This window comes from Siniperca chuatsi, linkage group LG11, assembly GCF_020085105.1.
Source record: "Siniperca chuatsi isolate FFG_IHB_CAS linkage group LG11, ASM2008510v1, whole genome shotgun sequence".
Lineage (NCBI taxonomy): Eukaryota > Metazoa > Chordata > Actinopteri > Centrarchiformes > Sinipercidae > Siniperca > Siniperca chuatsi.
In genome coordinates, this window is record NC_058052.1 from 26,996,595 (window position 1) to 27,016,346 (window position 19,752).

General features: G+C 39.8%; 1 protein-coding gene across 1 annotated transcript in view; it reads left to right on the forward strand.

Moving 5' to 3' along the window:
- The window catches only part of LOC122884321 (protein kinase C epsilon type-like), a 97,327-nt gene that overhangs the window by 32,986 nt on the left and 44,589 nt on the right, over positions 1 to 19,752 (forward strand). The window contains exons 3-4 of the mRNA XM_044214117.1: positions 9,095 to 9,158; positions 19,109 to 19,277. Of these exons, the coding sequence (XP_044070052.1) occupies positions 9,095 to 9,158; positions 19,109 to 19,277 (233 nt within the window). The remainder of the gene's footprint in view (positions 1 to 9,094; positions 9,159 to 19,108; positions 19,278 to 19,752) is intronic.

The following is a 19,752-nucleotide window of genomic DNA, read 5'->3' on the forward strand; positions in this document are numbered from 1 at the left end:
TAATCCAGCATTTTTTATCCATACAAGGGACTAAAAGGCAGGGTGTCTCTGCCTCTGCTGCTTTGATTTTGATCATTTTATTAAAAAAAACCAAAATACTCCCCCAACTTTATTGAAGTCCACACTTGTTGACTATGTACAATACTAGTACTGGTTGGTATTAAACCTCAATACATTTTTTGGTACCAACAGAAATTTGGAGCATGGAGTATCAAAAAATGTTCAAAAGTTAGCATTGAATGTCAGGGTGTCAGATTTGTAATCTTCTTGAAATCGCCTACTTTAGACAAAATTTTACGTAGGCAGAGTATCATTTTGGTATCTATCTATTGAAAAAAACTTCAAATGATACCCTAGAAAGGGTTGGTGTTAGAAAAGTTGTCTAATGAGGCACTATTTCAATGAGGATCCTCACAAGTATAGCAGTTGAAACATTTGTGTGTGTGTGTCCGTGAAGGGTCTGCAGTGTGTCACTCCACAGAGGCCGTGTGCTCTCTGTCACTGAGAAGAGATAAAACACAATGTCCTCCCTGTTCTCTCTCTCTCTGTCTCTCTCTTTGTCTCTGTGTCTCTCAGTCATTCTCATTGTGATTTTTCTCTCTTGGCAACAGATTCTTTTCTTGACTGATGAATTTGAAATTGTTGTTTATGTGTCAAACAGCGTTCCATCTCTTTACAGATTTCGCATTTCTTTTTCACATTGTTTTTTTTTTTTTAAAGCTTCTTTGTCCACACTGAGATGCCAAAACTGTAGACACTCACATGAAACATCTTTCTCTTCATCCTTTTTTACTTTGGTAAACAAGTAGTGAGGTTGGATGGACAGACTGTTTCGACAGAAAAGTCAGGACACTCTACTGGGTCTCAGTAGATTAAAATGGTAAAAATTACATTTTTGCCACCTCCATTGTGTCAGTTTAGCCAAACAGAGCAGGTGACATAGTGTATCTTAATGTTTTTGGTTTTCACCATTTTTCGCTGAAAAATCAGACCTATTTGAACGGATTTTCACAGGGATTTTATATCCTCAGTGATATCGTTCTGTATCTGTTATTGTTGTGTGTGTGTGAGAGAGAGAGAGAGAGAGAGAGAGAGAGAGAGAGAGAGAGAGAGAGAGAGAGAGAGAGAGAGAGAGAGAGAGAGAGAGTGTGTGTGTGTGTTTTTTATGTACAGTGTGTCTAGAGTGAATTTGAGCCAAGAATTCAGCAATGTCATGTGCTTTCACTTCAACCTTAACAGATTGTGTGGTATGTTTGTGTGTATGGTGTGGGGCCACTGTGTGTGAGTGTGTGTGTATGTGTGTGACTGAGCTGGCAGGTGTAGACAGGAGTCATCACTTGCTGAAGGACCTTTATTTTTGGGCCAGTTGGAATCACAAGGAGCTGTCACCACACACACACACACACACACACACACACACACACACACACACACACACACACACACACACACAGAGTAAGGCTGCACAGTTAAACCTATACTAGACACAATCACATTTGGCTTTCTGTCAGTCAACCTGAATTGACACGGTTCAGTTTTGCATTTCAAGCCCCTGCTGAGTCGCTGGTTGCATTAAATCAAGCGCTACCCATTGGACCAATCAAAGGTCTTTTTTCACAGATACCATACAGTTTCACTACACCAAAAGCCTGGGTGTAAGTGCATGTTCTGTGTGTGGATGAATCCTTTTTTTTTTTTGTTACATGCTGTGGTGACATTGTTATTTATAGTAGTTTAATTTAATTAGGTTTTGGCTTTATAAGGACACAGATTTCATGTTGGTTGATTTAAGTACAATAAATGTACTTAACTGTGATGAATAATCATGGCATTTCAATATTGAACAGAATGACTGATCATCTGCAAGCTGCACGATTATGATCAACACACACACACACACACACACACAGAACATGCTTGAGATGCATTAGGGCGGATGGAGGGAAACCTGCTCAATTGAGTTAAAGCCTGCAATTTAATTTGCCTCTGTGTTTGTGTGTGTGTGTGTGTGTGTGTGTGTGTGTATTTCCCCCATAAATTCTTCTTTTTTTTGTTAGATTTGAGCGCTGCATTTGATAAGATCGATCATAGCATTTTAATCAGTGAGAAATGGATGTGTCTTTCTGTCACAGTGCTTGACTGGTTTTGCTCATACCTGTCTGAAAGAAAATGAGCTAACCAAGAAAAATTCTTGGTTAGCTTAGGCGACTTTGTGTCACAGACACTTGACAACGAATACGGCATTCCTCAGGGAAGCATTCTGGGTCCTAGTCTGTTTTCTTTATACATGCTCCCTCTGGGCAACGTAATTAATCACCAAAATGTCAAATATCACTGTTATGAAGATGATACACAACTTTACATCTCTGTTTCTCCAAACAGCCACAGTTCCTCAAATGCTCTTTTTTTATCTGTCTCACTGACATTAGCAGTTGGATGAGTAAACATTTTCTAAAAAGAGATGAGGAGAAAACAGAAATTCTACTTGTTGGTCCAAGAGCAGAAAGGCAGAGACTTGGGTCAGTGCTTGCTAGCCTGTCCAACCAAATCAAAACACATGTTACTGATCTGGGAGTGGTTTTAGACTCTGGTCTTAATTTTATTTGCCATTTTAACAAGGTCACAAAACAATTTTTTTCATCTGAGGAACATTGCCAAAATTAGACCATTTTTAACTTAGAACTATGCTGAAATGCTTATTACTAGTCGCTTTGACTACTGCAACTCTCTTTTTACTGGTCTCCCTAAAAAGTCTTTAAGAAAATTACAGATAATTCAGAACTGGATTTTGACCAATACAAGAAATGACTCCTCTGCTTGCATCACTGCACTGGCTACCTGTATCTTTTAGAATTGATTTTGAAGTCCTTTTGCTTATCTACAAAGACTTACATAATCTAGCACCCTCATACATCAGCAACTGCCTCTCATTTTATGTCTCAGCAAGAACTCTCAGATCATCCGTTGCTTTTCTTTTAGCTTTTTAACTTTAGATGTTCCTAAAATGTCCCACAAGAAATCTGGTGAGGCTGCATTCTTTTTTTATGGCCCTAAACTGTGGAACTCGCTCCCCTTGGATCTCAGGACAGCAAACTCCCTTGGTATTTTTAAAAATAAATTAAAAGAAAAAAGACCTCTTTTGATTTTTAATTTGGGTTGACGTTGCTGGTATCATTTATCAAACTGTTTATGTTTGCTTTTTTTATTTTTATTTTTTTATGTATTTATTTTTCTTTCTTCTGTCTTGTGAAGCACTTTGGGCTGAATCGTTTCATGAAATGTGCTATACAAATTAAAAAGTTAGATTAAATTAAAGTTATTATTATTATTATTATTACATTACATTTGACTCCCTGTTAAATATGCAGCACAATATGCAGACACTTTTACCACATGATGAAGACCGTGTGATGGCAGACGTAGCTCTCCTGGACCTGCAAATGAAATTGGTGGAAACTTATCAGTAGCAGTCAACATGCAGAATTGTTTTGCTTGTTTAGTTTAGTTATTGGTGTTATTATTATGTGATATTGTTTCTCTGGATATCCTGGTCATGTTTTACAAGCAAATATGGATAAATAAGGTAATTATACAGGGTGTACTGCTGTAGTGCAGACAGTTCAGGTGTGGTTGACAGAGTGAAAGGCGTGGGGCAGTTTTGTAGAACCGTAATTGCACCTGTATTTTCTTTTTGTTTATAATAATTGCATTTGTGTGTGGATTCATGGAGTATCATTGAATTATCTTCTGGAACAAAAAGCATGAATATATTATGTTTTTGATTACAACCCAATACAAAATCCAATTCTAAATTTACTTTGGAAATCTGACATATGATCCCTGAGCGGAGCTAAAAACCTTTCTAGTTGATTAAGAAAAAGACATCCTGTTTCCACACTGTTAATATAGGTTTATATAGGTTCAAATATGGGTGTTAACTGCTGCAGGATTTCTGTACACAGTATCAGTTTTCAGGTAAACTTTAGCCATGGATGTAGTAATAGGGATGGTTTTTGTGCGCCGAGCCTACCTTGCTGTCACTTTGTCCCAGTGGCCGACTGCGGTACTGCAACTATAACATCTCCTTCAGCACAAAAACAATTTTTCCCCTTAGACCACCATTGTAAAAGAGACATCTGTAAAACTGTTGACAGGACACATTGAATTGTAAATTATTACTTTTTTTAATATGATTTGTTATACAATGAACTGCAGACAAAGCTGGGTTAAATCATCTCATTTTCGAGTTTATGTGATGAGTTGGTGAGTTCATGTAAAGAGACACTGATGTGTAGTGCGACCCACAATCCATGCACTGGGTAAGCAACTTTCATTTGAATGAATGGGCACCATCTCAGAACAGAGTATTCATGGTTTTAACCAGCCCAGTATCCCAAAGAATTTTGTCCATACTGGACGATTTCTGCACACCACGGTTTACATCCACTGCCAACGTACAGTGCCAATGCAGGAAGTAGTGTGCCCTTTACATAGTGAGGCATAAAGTAAGGGTTTGGAGGTCAGGCTGTGGATGGGAGTGTAGCACAACTGACTTTCATTCAGGAGACCGGAGTTTGTGTTCAGTCACAGATCTTCGCTTTTCTTCCACTGATAAAGATTTCATCGCTCCTGCATGCCCTTCCTGTGACCTTGAACCTCTGTGTGTCTACAGCTGTAAGCTTTCAGATAAACAGGGAGGAGGAGTAAAACTAGGGCAGTGCATCTGCCATGTGTACGAGAATTAATACACGCCAACAACAGTCGTGGACACACGCACACTGAAGGGCCTTTTCCTTCCTCCGCTGGCACTGTATTTAGTGACATTTACACCTGTGAGTCTGAGCATGCTCAGTAAGCAGCTGATGAATGGAGGGCTGTGACCTCAGAGGAAGGGAGGTGTGTGTGTGTTTGGGATGTTTGGGGTCCACACAGCCAGTTCGCTTTTTTTCTCTTCTTGGTGATGCCATAATTGTCTTTACAACTGGTTTATTAGTAAATGTGGCGTTACTATGAATTTTTCATGAATTCCACTCTATATATTGTCTCATTACTCATTTGATGAAATGGGTGTACTGTATAAATTAGCAGAGCTTTAGGAGGATGAGTGTGTTACAAAAAGGCAAGCAGGACAACAGGGACTGGACCCAAACACAAATAGCCTAGGAATTGTCAAAAACACTGCTATATGCCCCTATACAAGATCAGTGCCCAAAGCGATGCCTTAAAATGTATTATTTTGTCCCACCAAGAAAAAAACAAAGTCAGCAGGATTTAGAAACACAGTAAAACAGCAACTGGGTTAATCGACTATCTACATCATTGGTTCCCAACCTTTTTTGGCTTGGCTATTTGTGATCCCTTGTCACAGGTTAAATAAGTCTACGAGTTGTGACCAGTTAGCTAAAGAGTCATTGTTCCTTCTCAGAATGATGTATCACTAAATTACTAAATAAATACTACAAAAATAACCAGCAGATTATTTGATAATGAAAATAATAATTAGTTAAAGTCCTTCCTGGATAAATCTTGCAACCTAGCCCTCATGCTAACTCAGATTGGGAACCACTTATCTATATTGCTATTGATTAATTTTCTGCTAATTCACGCATTTATTAATTAACACATGAATCATTTCAGTAGTATCGAGAAGTAAGTATACTCACTTCTAACCAAACGAAAGGAAGTGGCTATACTTAAGTTCATCATCATCAAGTTTTTATAGCTTTTTCCTGAAAAATGCCCAGATATTTGAAAAGTTTATTAGTTTAAAACCATTTTCACCTCCCAGATGTTGTGATTCCTTCTGCAAAATAGGACGCAGTTCTTGTAAGTGAAAACACAAATGAAGTGTTTATTATGCCCTCCCAGTAGTTAAAAAAAGCAGTTTAACTACAGAGTGGAGTACAGAGTGGTTTGTGCTGGATATATCGTATTTTTTATGCAGTTTCCCAGTTTAATAATTAAATTGAATCCAGTCACAATTTCATCCCTTTCCAGAAAATACTGTCTTATTCAACCTAATTTTAGTGTGTGGATGCAGAAACAAAACACTTAATTAAAGCAATTGTTGATACACCTACACTTCTTCTCTCTCTTCTTCTATCTGGCAACAGAAACTGGCTCCCCACTCCTCTGCCAGATTCATGGTAATATTCTGCCACCCTCATCTGTCCATCTGCCACAACGACTTCCTTCCTTCCGTTCCTTCTTGTAGAAAATGCAGATGGATGAGAATAATTATCCTGTTAAACCTCAAAATGCTCTCAGTGTAAGGCCCAGCTTGATAATGAAGATCTATTAAGCCCCAAAAAAAAGGTGCTGTTCCTGGAACAAGCAAACGCTGTTTATGAAGAGTGTGTTAACAAAAAAACAAGTAATCAGGCAGGGTGTTCCCCTCTCCCCCTGCACTTTCACATTGGAACCAGCCAACAAACTTTCTCTGTCCTCCCCCTCATCCGTCTCTCTCTCTGCTTTCCATCTCCTACTGTATACATTACCGAACCCACGCCTGTTCGCCTTCACTGCACCAAGTCTTCACTTAGTACTCTTCACTGTGTGTGTGTTAATGTGTGTGTGTGGGTGCAAAGGGGGATTATAGACGCTGTGGGTGGTGCAAGCTGCTGGTAGAAACTCTGTGAGCCCCTGGCCGATGCCCACTTGCTTTCATGAGATGGGCTCAAATGCACTCAGGCATGCTCTCACGCACACACCCACACACATGCACACACACATACACTCGCACGCACACACACACACGTTTGTTTCACTATCCCCGTGGGAGACAGTCAATGACATAATGCTTTCCCTAGCCCCTTACCCTAACCTTAACCATCACAACTAAATGCCTAACCTTAACCATTACCCTAACCTTAACCTTAACCTAATTGTAACCTGAACCCTAAAACCAAGTCTTATCCCTCAAGAAGCAGTCTCTACCCATGGGGACCTCAATTTTTGTCCCCACGATGACACAAGTCCTAATGGGTTATAGTGCATTCAGGTTAAAGTTCCTCCCTGGGATATAAGAACATGAAACACACACACACACACACAAACACACTGCTGTATACACACATACACGTGCAGACACTCAATAGATTGCAGAGCAGCAGTTGTCTTCACTCCCCAGAGATTTTCTCTGGCCTTTCACAACACATTCATACTCCAGTATGTGTGAGTGTGTGTGTGTGAGAGAGATGTATATATGATGTGTGGGTGTGTGACAGGATATGTGTCAACCTCTAGTTTGCTGTAAGTCACACACCACAATGTGTTTTTTTTCTCTCCAACTATATTTCTTCTACATGTTACCACATTACTGCCGTGTTGCACAGAGTTTTTGGCCAAACAGGATGTTTGGATCACACAGTTTCCCACAGACAAACACGTGGTGAGTGGACGAATGGCTTAAGAATATTTTTTCCAATAACATATAGCATATTACGAAAAATCTATGCAAAATCACATAAAATAATTATATTCGAACGAGGTCAGGGGACCTCTGGTGAATGTGTAACTGGATAGCATGAGGAGGATGTGATACAGGCTGGCGGACACAGTCAGATGACCGGTGGAGGTGCAGAAAGAGACACTGAGGCTGAGATTGCGGGTACAGGAGAGTGCAGGTTTAATGAAGAAAATAGCAATATGATTGGCTGTTGAACAGCAGCTGTGGCAGTGTCCTGCAGAAAGGGATGAAAGAAAAGCCAACTTCAGACAAGGCATATAGGCTACATGGGTAATGTCAAATAAACCACCAATAGGAAATAAATGATAAGATGTTAAACAGATAATGTAATATAAAGAGGGAATTAATTAAACTAATAAATAATTTCACTGCTAGACTCCCAGTCGTATATAAGTGTAGCTATATATTAATCAATACCAAAGGTTCCTGCTGTCTGGACAAACAGACAGCATAGAGACTAAGCAAGCCACAAGCCAATAATGGACTGAAGGTCAAGGCATCAAAGTAAACATGGGGCCACAGTCGTACTGTGCGGCCCTACATTGAAACAAGGATCACAGCCTTTAACTTTTACCGACAACAATCTTGACTTAAAGCAAAAGGTACAAAGGGTATTAGAATTTTTAGACAACTGAGGCAATAACTGTATTCACGTTTCGTTCTTTACGTTCTTTGCACGCTAATCAGGAAAGTTTTCACTATTTTCTGACATTTTACTGACCAAATGATCCTACTTGCAGGCCAAGCTTGTTCCAGTGCTCAAAATGATTAAGCTTTCAGTAATGCTGTATAGTAATGGCTAGTTCAGTGGTAGAGGTGTTACGTTACGTTATTTTGCTGTAAAACATCTTTGACTTGATTTTCTCTGTTTCTGTCATTCACAAATTGTAAGAAGAGGTGATTTTAGCCATTTTGTCTGTAAAGAAATCTCCAGCCCGTCTTTCCATGCTAGCCTCTCTTCCACCAGCTTTATCCAGACAATGTATTTCTTTCATTGGTTTGTCTAAAAAAAACTGAAACATGATACTGGAGGTCTCTGCATAGTCTGCATAGTTAAGTGGGTATCTAAAACTTAGATAGAGCACCCTGGTGTAAGACTCGTAAGAGCTGTAGTCATTGAATACCAAGAGAATAATAATTTATCTTGGTTAAATGTCAAGGCGTTGAGTACTTCCTGTCCAGTACAGAAGCGCGGATACCCATCTAGTTTAGAATATGGACAGAAAAACTGGAGGTACTTTTTTTTTCAGAGTGTTGAAAGAAACCCTCAGTGTGTCCACATCAATTTAGTGGGACATGAGCATCAAGAATGAAGCATTTTCAACTTAGCAAACAACACGGCAAATACCATTGCACAAATATTGCCTAAACAATGTATCTGCAGATGTATCAACAATTCTCTTCTGTACAATTTGCTATATAACTTCCATGCTATAGACAACATGCACATTGGCCACATCAGACAGCTACAAAGACCAGCTAAGATCAATTAAGCTGATTTTTACTCATATTTGTAATCTAACTTGTCTCTTTTTCTTCCATTTTTCTTTCCCCTCCCCTTGCCCCTCTTTCCCCTCCTTCTGTCCACACTTATCCTCCTTTTTCCCATTACCTCTCTGTCCGCAGATTGACCTGGAGCCAGAGGGGAAGGTGTATGTTATTATTGACCTATCAGGATCTTCCAGTGAAGGTAAGACCTCAGTACACACTGATGTTATCTGTTATGCTGTTATCTTTTTTTCACAGTTGTTTTTTTGTCCCGTTAATGACACAAAACAGCTGTTGTATAATCGTCTAAGTCTAAGGTGCTAATCTCGTCTGAAGTGTCCACTTCAGTTATTTCATTTCTCTGGACTATCTATTGATGAGGATTTTTAAGAGGCAGCAGGATTTTTTTCTTCTGTTGACTCATTGTGGCTATCGCAGCTAATGGTATGTAGCGAGTTCCTCTTTTTACTCCTGAAAACCAATGTTGCTACACTCAAAACCCACAACTTCCATGAGAATGTATCTAGTGTGTCTATTGAAAATATTATCTATAATATTTGGAAGAATACATTGCCCTATTTCTAGTAAGGTATTTCTTATTTCACCATTTTAATTACCTATTGTAGTGTTTACTCTCAAACTACTTTAATCTGCTCACCTTGCTTTTCCCTTCACTTCTCTTTTCACCACACACACACACACCTACACCTCTGTCTCTTACTGCACAGTGCACACACACCGGCTTCCCCCGCCCCGCCTCTTTCTGTTTCTCTTTCTCCCTGTATGTGTTCTTCTTCATCAGCAGTATGTTTTATAAAGTCACCATTCGCGTTTTGGACTTTTTTACCCGCGATTCTGTTTTCACAGCAGCAGCTGAGCCACGTGTGGAGGAGGCTTGTTGTTAATGATGTAGCCTATCGAAACGATCAACTACTACTACTGAAGTAGCTCCCCCTTTTGGAACCGACGTCTCCACCTTGGAGCCGACAGCAATGTTACTTTCGCTTTCAGCGAATTTCGCCAAAGAGTCGGAATATTGCCATTATCACGATATGATTTTTTTTAATCATTTAAAATTATACCTGTATTATTGTGGACGATATGATATGGCACACCCCTAGAAGGAATACACTACAAACAAACCAGCCAATTATTTTAGATACATATATACATATATACATATTGAAAATGGTCTTGCAGTTGGGAAAACTGCATTTTAATACGCAGCAACTGTTCAGCTTTCTTTAGTTCCTTCTTTTATTCAGTTTGGGTTCAGAAATCTCCATATTCAAAAATGTCCTTTTAATATATACTTTAAAGTGAGGGTGGAGGTTTATTGCTCAGTTTAAAATGTTCCTAACAAATCTTGTGAGCACAAGAGGTAGTGATACATCTGTGTTCAGTATTGCAGTTTTCCCTCCAGGGAGTAAATGTGTAACTTACAAAGGCATGTCAACCCACTATCAAATAGAGCCCTCGTGACTGTATAAGTGTGCATTTTACGTGTCTGAACAGGCTTAAAGAGAGGCCTGTACACCATGAATCCTCATTGTTGCAGTTAGACCTGCTCTATGAAATGTAAACATAATGTTTTCAGCCTTTCTGCAGTGTAGTCAGTGAGTAAAATCTCATCATAACCAATGAGAATGCTGGACAAAACTGTGAAAGTGATGCCATCCGTCGATGGAAGAGATGAAGTTTTAATCCTTTGAGTTGCAAACATCCGTCTGGTTGAGGGAAAAGAAAAAATAGTATTCCCTAAATAAAGGATGGATGAAAGGATTTTGTGCTGTTAACAGTGACATCAACAAGTAAGTGATGTCAACACACGGGACAGAAGTACAAACCAGTTCTAATGAGTCTAATAGATTTTTCTTTTGTGGGTTTTCTTTAGTCAGTCAGTTTACTTGGAAGGGAATTATCAATTAGCTAATCAACCACATTAATATTGATCTACATTACAATCATGCTAGTGTTGTTTTAAGTCATTTATACATCACGTTAATGTGTTGAGCTTTTAATGGGATTTTAGGGGAAGGAAAGATGTAACAATAATAATAATAACAATAAATGTCTCTCAAATAACCCAAGGGCAATTTACTCAAAGACTGCAAGGAAACAAAAACTCCTGCTACCACTTCTCTGTAACACATAATGCTCTCTTTGCATTAATGAATAATTTTATAAAATACATGACAATACATGAATTTACACATAATACAGTATATCAGGTACATTAGACAGCTGTCTCTGAGGCTGATGTCTCTCTTTGTTGTGCTGTGTCCTGCGGATATGTGTGTGTGTGTGTGTGTGTGTGTGTGTGTGTGTGTGTGTGTCGTCTAAAGTGCCTGTGGTTGCTCAGTAAAAACTTTGTAAAAGTAACGTGTTGAGTAACACTTCCCTGGTGCCTCTTCCTCTTTCTCAATCTTTACATCTCATTTCAAACCAGTTACCCTCACATTCATTTTACAGACACTGTGTTGCTCTCACTCTCTGATATACTAAATTAAAAGTGGTAGCAGTATATTGATCTCTTAAAAATGACTTTAAGGCAGCATTATGCAAGAATTGGTATTTTTTGCGACTTGGCAGCCCTACAGTTTCGGAGTGCAATTCACTTTTACACCATTGTCGTAATTGTAAATACAAGTCGCGCCTCGCTAAACCTCTGTCGAAATGGGCTGACTTGGCTTATGATCAAAAACTAGCGACTTTAGAACTTTGCTAACACAGCCAAACATCAAGCGAGTGCAACAACTCAAGACATAGCAAGCCAGCTAATATTACTTACTAGTCCAACAGCAAGAAGGCCAGCTCGGCTTCTGTCTTCTAAAAACCAGTCCAAGATTTACTCTTGTCCGGCCTCTTGCTTGGTCACTCTCTCTTTTTCTCTTCTTAGCTTCCTCCATCAACGTCCTCTTCGGTCTCTTCGCCTCTGCCATGATGTCCGTACTGAGAAAAACTAGCTTCTTTTTATAGCTAGCTGAAGAGCCATAGTTGGTGGGGTGTGACAGAGTGCCATGAAGCGTTACGCACTTCTCGCGGGAGATCGTACTCGCTCAACCAAGTTACACCGTACAAGAACGAGGCGCCATTCTCCCTATTAAAGAGGCGCCATTCTCCCTATTACAAGTCAGTGTACCATCAAAATGATAGTACATTAAGCTGTTGATTTAAGATAAAATAGTTGAATACTGTTGCTTTAACATTTTAGTTTTAAATTAGGACTTTTCTTAAAGTCTGTGTATGTCACACTGTGGATAAGTCTTGAGTCAGTCTGTCACCCATGTACAATCAACACAATTAGATCAGGAAATAGACAAGCGACATTTGTGTGTATTATTCCTATACTGTAGTGACAGACATGATGTCATGCAGTAAGTGCTTTTCAGTTGAAGTTTAATCATTAGTGTTCAGTGTTTGACTCTGAGTGTTGTGGTGAGAGGGAGTCTCGAGCTGGAAGTCGCCATCCAAGATGTTACATTTAAAAAGCTGAGGAGTATTATATGTAGCGATGCACTGATTGTTTACTGACCTTATTAAACGCATACATTGAAATTAAAAGCCAAAAACCATTGTTTGTCAGTGCCTTCCAAAACGACCCATATGAATGTTTCAAAAGCAACTCATACGTTTTTTTCTGATCTGCCACCTCTATGATTAAGGTCTCGTTAAGTTCAGGCTATAACTGCATGGTTAAGCTTAGGGTAAGATGGCCTTCAGGGTTAAAAGAAACCAACACTGACTGTTGGTTAGAAATGGGACGCAAACAGTCTACGGTATAAAATTCAAATTGTTTTGTATTGCCAACCATCCACCCCGACTTTTTCTGGCACGATAATGTGATGCTACTTCCAGGACAGGCAGTTCAGACGACCACAAGAGGTTGCTTGTCAGGAAAACATAATCACGAGATGCATATCATGCCTGTACCATCTAGCTTATCTATCTCTGCTGTATGCTACATATCAAAAAGTACAATTATGTCCAGAGGTTTTGGAAGAACATTTTTGAATAGCTGTTGTGTATTCAAAATGGCAGGCTACTGGCAGCTTTGTTTATATTTTACTTCATGGCAGCATGAAGACATCCAGTGAGGACCAAGGGTGAGAGGGGAGACACACACACACACACACACACACGCACACACACGCGCACACACACACACACACACACACACACACACACACACACACACACACACACACACACACAGGGCTGTGTCACTGTGTCTATTCCTTGGTGTGAGTCAGATTTGTAGAGCTTAGATAGGTGTGGAAGGATGAACACACACACAAACACATAGAAGGCCCAGAGAGATCAGCTGTCAGACACATCTAAGGAACATAGAGAGAGAGAGGTTTTATACAAGAGGATCTGGTAGACACAAACAAACTCCCTGTCTGTCTGTCTCCTGTTTGTCTGTTTCTCTGCATTACTGTAACAGGCATTTTCATGAGAATCAGAAATACTTTATTGATCCCAGAGGGGAAAGTCTTTTGTTACAGCTGTTCACTGTCACGTCAGTGCACACAGGAATAAAAGTTCTAAGCAAAAAATATAATACACTATAATACAGGCAAGATAAATTAAGTACCAAGTATAAAATTATTTTATATTTTATAAAATTAAAATAAGTGTTAAGTACAAAGTGGATTTACCGGTTGATGAGTATGTACGGTATAATAATACAATGTAATAATATAAGTAATAAGTAATAGTGCATGTACTGTCAAGTTAAGTGTAGGTTATTAAGATGATTATGAGATGGTGGATATTGCACAGCAGTAATAAAAGTATGAATAAATAAATATCTGAAAACTATATATATATATATATATATATATATATATATATATATATATATATATATATATATATATATATATATATATATATATATATATTGCACAGCAGTATTAAACAGAGAATATTGCAATTATTTCATGTATTGCAGTGATGTTAATGATCCATTGTCCAGTTTAATGACTTAGGGTCATATAGACTGACACACAAGATGGCATGTAGTTTGGCCAGCATCCTCCTCACTGACACCCCCGACAGAGAGTCCAGCTCCACCCCCACAATGACACCGGCCTTACGGATCAGTTTGTTGAGCCTGTTAGCGTCTGCTACCCTCAGCCTGCTGCCCCAGCATGCAACAGCATACAGGATAGCACTGGCCACCACAGACTCATAAAACATCTTCGGCATTGTCCGGCAGATGTTGAAGGACCTCAGCCTCGTCAGAAAATAGAGGCGGCTCTGGCCCTTCCTGTAAACAGCTTACAGGAAGGGCTTCATATTGAGCTTCATACTGTACATCATCCATGGCTTCAGTTGTAGTACTAATAAACTGATAAATGCTGTTTGGTGGATCGAGTTCTGATCTTTTCTTAGACAGTAAAATGGGTTCCAGATCCAGCACCAGAAAACTGTCTCAGACCAAGTAACCAGTGACAGCAGGGTTCAGGTTGTGTCATCACCATATAAACTTTATTAAACATCCTCAGTCAAATCAGTCCCACAACTTTTGTCTTTTATGTAGTCTTGTGTTGGGATACATCTGTGCTTTGTATAGATTTTGACTGGGGAGATGCTGTTTCAAAATCCCAACCAAAAGTGCACGAGCCGCCATTTTCTTGGCTACTCCAACATCCAGATCATCTTCTTTGGTGCAACCAGCTGTAAAGATGCTCTCCCATCTAGTGTGCAGATGTATGGAACACGTTCCTCGATCGAATCAAACCATCATGAGCCATGAAAACTTCCATTTTTTTCTTATTTAACCAAAAGTAATTACAAAATCTCTCATCACTGATGACAAATATCTGTTGATGGCAGCCTAAATCAGTTGAAAGTACAGGTAGCTTCTGTTTCCAACATATTTTGGTTGAGCTTAAACAGAATCCATCAAATCTAAATTTCTAGTAAAAGTGAACAGTCACAAGTGCATAATCACTACAAGATCCTTAAATTAAGAAATTAAATCTTGATAATCCTGAAAAAATCTGAACCAGCTTAAACTAAAACATCTAAAAAACTAAAACAATCTGAATGACTTTCTCACCTTGTGTCGGGTCAAAGTAGCTATCAGATATTAGTCCACTGCTCCAGAGATGACAGTCAATTTTTACCAGTGTTTGTACATCTGTTTGTTTGTGTGTGTGTGTGTGTGCACTAGGTTATGTGTTAGAGAGACATGACAGAATGGAAGAAGAGAAAGACAGAGAGGGAGTTAACCGGAGGTCAAAAGAGGGGGAGCGGGGGGTGATAAATTGATTAGTAAAGTGGAGTGTTCTCTAATGGACCAGTTACATCATCGAAAAAGAGAGGGAGAGGGGGAGAGAGAGAGAGATCAGTACAGAGTGACAAAGGGGTGTCATTAGGACAAGGACTTTTCTTTTTCTCTTTTATAAATGTGTTCTTCAGTCTTTAATTGTATTTCTTTGAGTGTCTTTCTGTTGCCTTTTCTGTCTGCAGTAACATACAATATATTCATGTACCTGTGTGCACGAGCGTGTGTGAGTGGCTGAAATTGCAGTCATTACTTAAATGTGTTTGCATAGCAGAGAACACATGGGTGAACTGTCAGGCCTGAGAGCTGCAATCAACCTATTAGCTTTTATACATACACATACACACACACACACACAAAACCCTGCTGTCACCAGGACAGGATGATAAGTCGCTGCCTGTTGCTAAAAGCAGGTGAAATATAATGAAGCTTTGTAAGAATCATCTTCTGGCCTTCATGTAGAACACTTATTCATGGTTAATTTTTATTGTGGCAGCTTGCATGCTTACACATAAAAACAATTGCATTAGCATGAGGTGTGGTCAAACTGTACCATCATTTGAATGAACATGCAGTTGCCTTCTGTTACTAACGGATCTCACAGTTCATGTAAACATGCGTGGATACATCTTGCCTCACTTTGAGCTGCCGTTGTTCACATGTACAAATTTCTTTGAATGTAATTGAATCGCCTTTGCATTCAGTGTCAACACACCACCGAAGACCCGCCTTAAATTGGTACCGGTTCCTGAATGGTCAGAACCAAAACAGCAGTAAGCTTCAGGGCTTCTGCATTTTTCCTACTGTAAGATAAACATGTTCCCTAGATGTGCAGCTGTCGCCAACAATGCCGCATTTGTAAGCATCAGGCAAGTATGTGGTCTTGTTGTCGACAAGTTAAAATGCTCGGAGGGGTGGGCTAACTTTAGCAGGATTAACTGAGCAAAGCAATTGATGTGCCACCGTCAGTGCAGGTCGTGCACTCCTCAGGTTTGAGTTGGAAAGGGTCTCTGATTCCCAGAATATTGTGACACCCATTCATGCCATCTCAGTGATTCCCATTGCTAATTGTCTGCCCATCCATCTGTCTGTCCAATACTTTGGTCCAGAACATGATATCTCCACAGGTATGAGGCAATGGAATAGTCATTATGTTCATTCCTTCTATCACTTTAGTTTGTGAGGTGTAATAAACATTGCAGCCTCTGGGCGTTACCAGCAGGACTTCAGACTTTAAAGGAGCTATATGTAAGAATTTAGGTTTAAAACATTCAAAAATGTACTAAAGTGATCAACATAATGTGAAGAAATCACAGTTAGGACAGCTAACTAGCTAACGGCAGCTACAGTTAGTAGCAGTTAGCGATTACTCTGGTGATATGCTGCCCCCTATGTGTTTGGAGTATGAATTTGACAAGTGGCCAATTCTTACATATTGTAACTTTACATATTGTTAGTGCTTATTAAGGTAAAGGTGCTCATTGTCCATGGTGTCACTCATTGTAGCCTGTTACAGTGTCAACATTGAGCTATTGAAGTCTTTACTTTAACTTTTGGGGTTATGATAAGGACATCACAGTGGAACAGCATGTCTGTCACAGACCGCCCCACCCCTGAACCCTCCCCAGTGGACGACTCTAAGTCTTACTCTGTTGCTAGGCAGCAGTCACCAGTTGCTAGGCGATGGTGATGGCATATAGCAAAGGGGCTGGAAGAGTAAGAGTGAGGACAGGCAGAACATGACAGCGAGAAAGGAATGTACAACGAGTCCTGGAGGTTTAACACAAGAGTAGCTATAAATGCAAAGTTTGTCCGGAGGGTGGCGCTAGAGGAAAGGTTGTCGAGCACTTAAAATAGGAAGAGTTCATCCTTTGGGGAGCATGAACATGCTCAGTAAAGTTAATGGTAGTCTGTCTTTTTGATTATTAGATTTCTGACCTGACAGAGGTGCTAGAGGAAAGGCCAGATTCATCCTCTAGGGAACATAAATATCCACAGCAAATTTCATATCAATCCAGCTTTTCTTCCAGTTTTTGAAAAGTTTTGCTCTGGATGGATCCATAGATGTAGAGACCACATGGCAACCTGACTGACAGGCATTCTTAGGCATCCTTGCTGCATGTAGGTCAACAACATAAACTGAATAAATAGGAATGAAATTCTTGCATGATAAAAGCTAAGATGTATTAACTGTGGATGTGGTCAAATGAATCTCATCATTTTACAGCTTATTCACCTGTTTGCACTGAAACATGTTGAGTCATTTCTACTTTTTTACGTGACCTGAGGTCGTGAAGGCTGAATGATGTAAGATCAAAGACAGATTGTGTTTGATAATGTTCTCATACCACGGCACCACAGAGGAAAAAGGATTCTGCGAAGCTCAGCTGCTCAGTGGGTTGATGATGGCAAACATGGCCGCCAGAGTTAGGGGCCTGATGCCCACTCAGGGTCTAAAATCATGCCATACTACATGCCAATATTTAAAGATTCTTTCCTCATCTTGAAGCTGTTTCACCACATCAAACCTTACAGCAGTAAACATTTCTTCAACATGTGTAACAACATTATGTTGCTGTCTGCACTCCTTGCTTTCTTTTAACTTGTTTTTTAAAACTCTTAACAAGACATCTTTCTCTAGCGCTATCTAATCAGATAACTTTCATAGCGTAACTGTAACAGATTACATTTGCATTTTGTGCAGTCAGATCTATAAACTTACCATCCCGAGAAATATGTCGCCCTTAACCTGAGCTGAGGTCTGTTTGTGCTCAGTTAAGACCTGGCATCGTGCCTTTGGCTCGACGCTGGACGCTTCCATTCAGCCCAGAGGAGGACAGAAAGTGTCACCTGTGTGATTTCTGCTGTTCTCGTTATCATGATCTTCGAGTTAAGCTTTTCCTGAACATGTCTGCTGGACATCCCAGTCTGTTTGAAATGACAGCTGAATATAGATTACAGTACATGTTTATATACAAAACAAGACCCTAACCCAACAACAACAATTAACTAAAGAAAAATCACTCAGCAACCACTGAGAGCTTCAGGGAAAATGACCAATCTGGGATAAAGGAGGTGCCAAAATGTTTTAGTCTGTTACACTTTTTCCTCAACTCGACGTGTTTATTTGTCTTATGACTTGCATAAAACATATTCATCCATCCAACACTGTCCCTTCATCTGCCTCTGTGTCTCTTCCCAACCCCTTTACTCTTCCTAATTAACATTACTGCAATGTAACCCCTCTCTCTCTCACTCACTTGCTTGCCCCAGGTAGTGTTTGTGTGTGTGTGTGTGTGTGTGTGTGTGTGTGTGTGTAATTAAAACAGGGATAGACGGTAAATGAAATCTCTGCTGCTCCACTGGGAAAAGCCTCTGTAATTAAAGAGAAAGACACAGAAAGAGCACGAGAGACAAAGACAGACACTGACTGACACTGTGAAGTCCAGTGTTTAATTTATCACTGAATGTACAACCTCATCCTGAGTCACTTTCAGCCACACAGTGTCACCGCCATCTAGTGACTACATGGTGTGAGTGCAGATTTTCTTTAGGTTCATTGACTCACCAAGAACATAGACACCATGTCCTGCATGTTTTGTCCATTTATCTCATATTCAAAGACAGTAGTAGCATGCAGTATCATACATGTTACATATACAAGATGAAATGAATATCAGTATTTCAAGTAGCTTGCTTTATTTTTTGGGACTACTAGCAACATCATCAAAAGCTACTGATACCTGCAATGTTACAAACATTTCATACAACCCTCATACTTTTCTTTCACAGTATACTCATGTGTATAGTATTATATATATATTTCTGTATGTTGCGTGTGTGCGTGCATGCAGCTGCGGCGGTCTCCACGGAGAATGAGGAGCGTGTGTTTCGGCAGCGGATGCGTCCCAGGAAGCGTCAGGGTGCCGTCCGCCGGAGGGTCCACCAGGTCAACGGACACAAGTTCATGGCCACCTACCTGAGACAGCCCACCTACTGCTCCCACTGCAGGGACTTTATCTGGTGAGGACACACACATTTCTTACTGTAGAGCCTGTTCTATGACTGCATTGTCAGTCCAAAGGCTCTGACAAACAAAAAGATGCGGCAGGATGCCACATCACATATCCCCAGTACACTTAAAAAGTGCTAGGTTTGGTTTAAAATGCATGTAAACACATGTTTTACAGTAACTAGGTTTTTGCAGCGCATGTAAATGTGTTCTCTGATTTCTCCCACTAACCTGCTGTCTTGTTTACATGCAAACACAGTGGATGCTGTGAAGTGTGGAGTGATAAACAAAGCCAGCTGTGTTTGTTTCCATCCCAACAAACTGTGTTAGCGTCGCTCACATGTAAACCATGTGGCCTCGGTGCTCTGCTCACTTTCAGCTCCACTCTGAAAGAACGTTTGATGTGTAATCAGAATCACAAGGAAACTGTGTTTGATAGTCCTCCAGGGTTCAGGTTTTCTGAGGGGAATCAACAAAGATACTGCA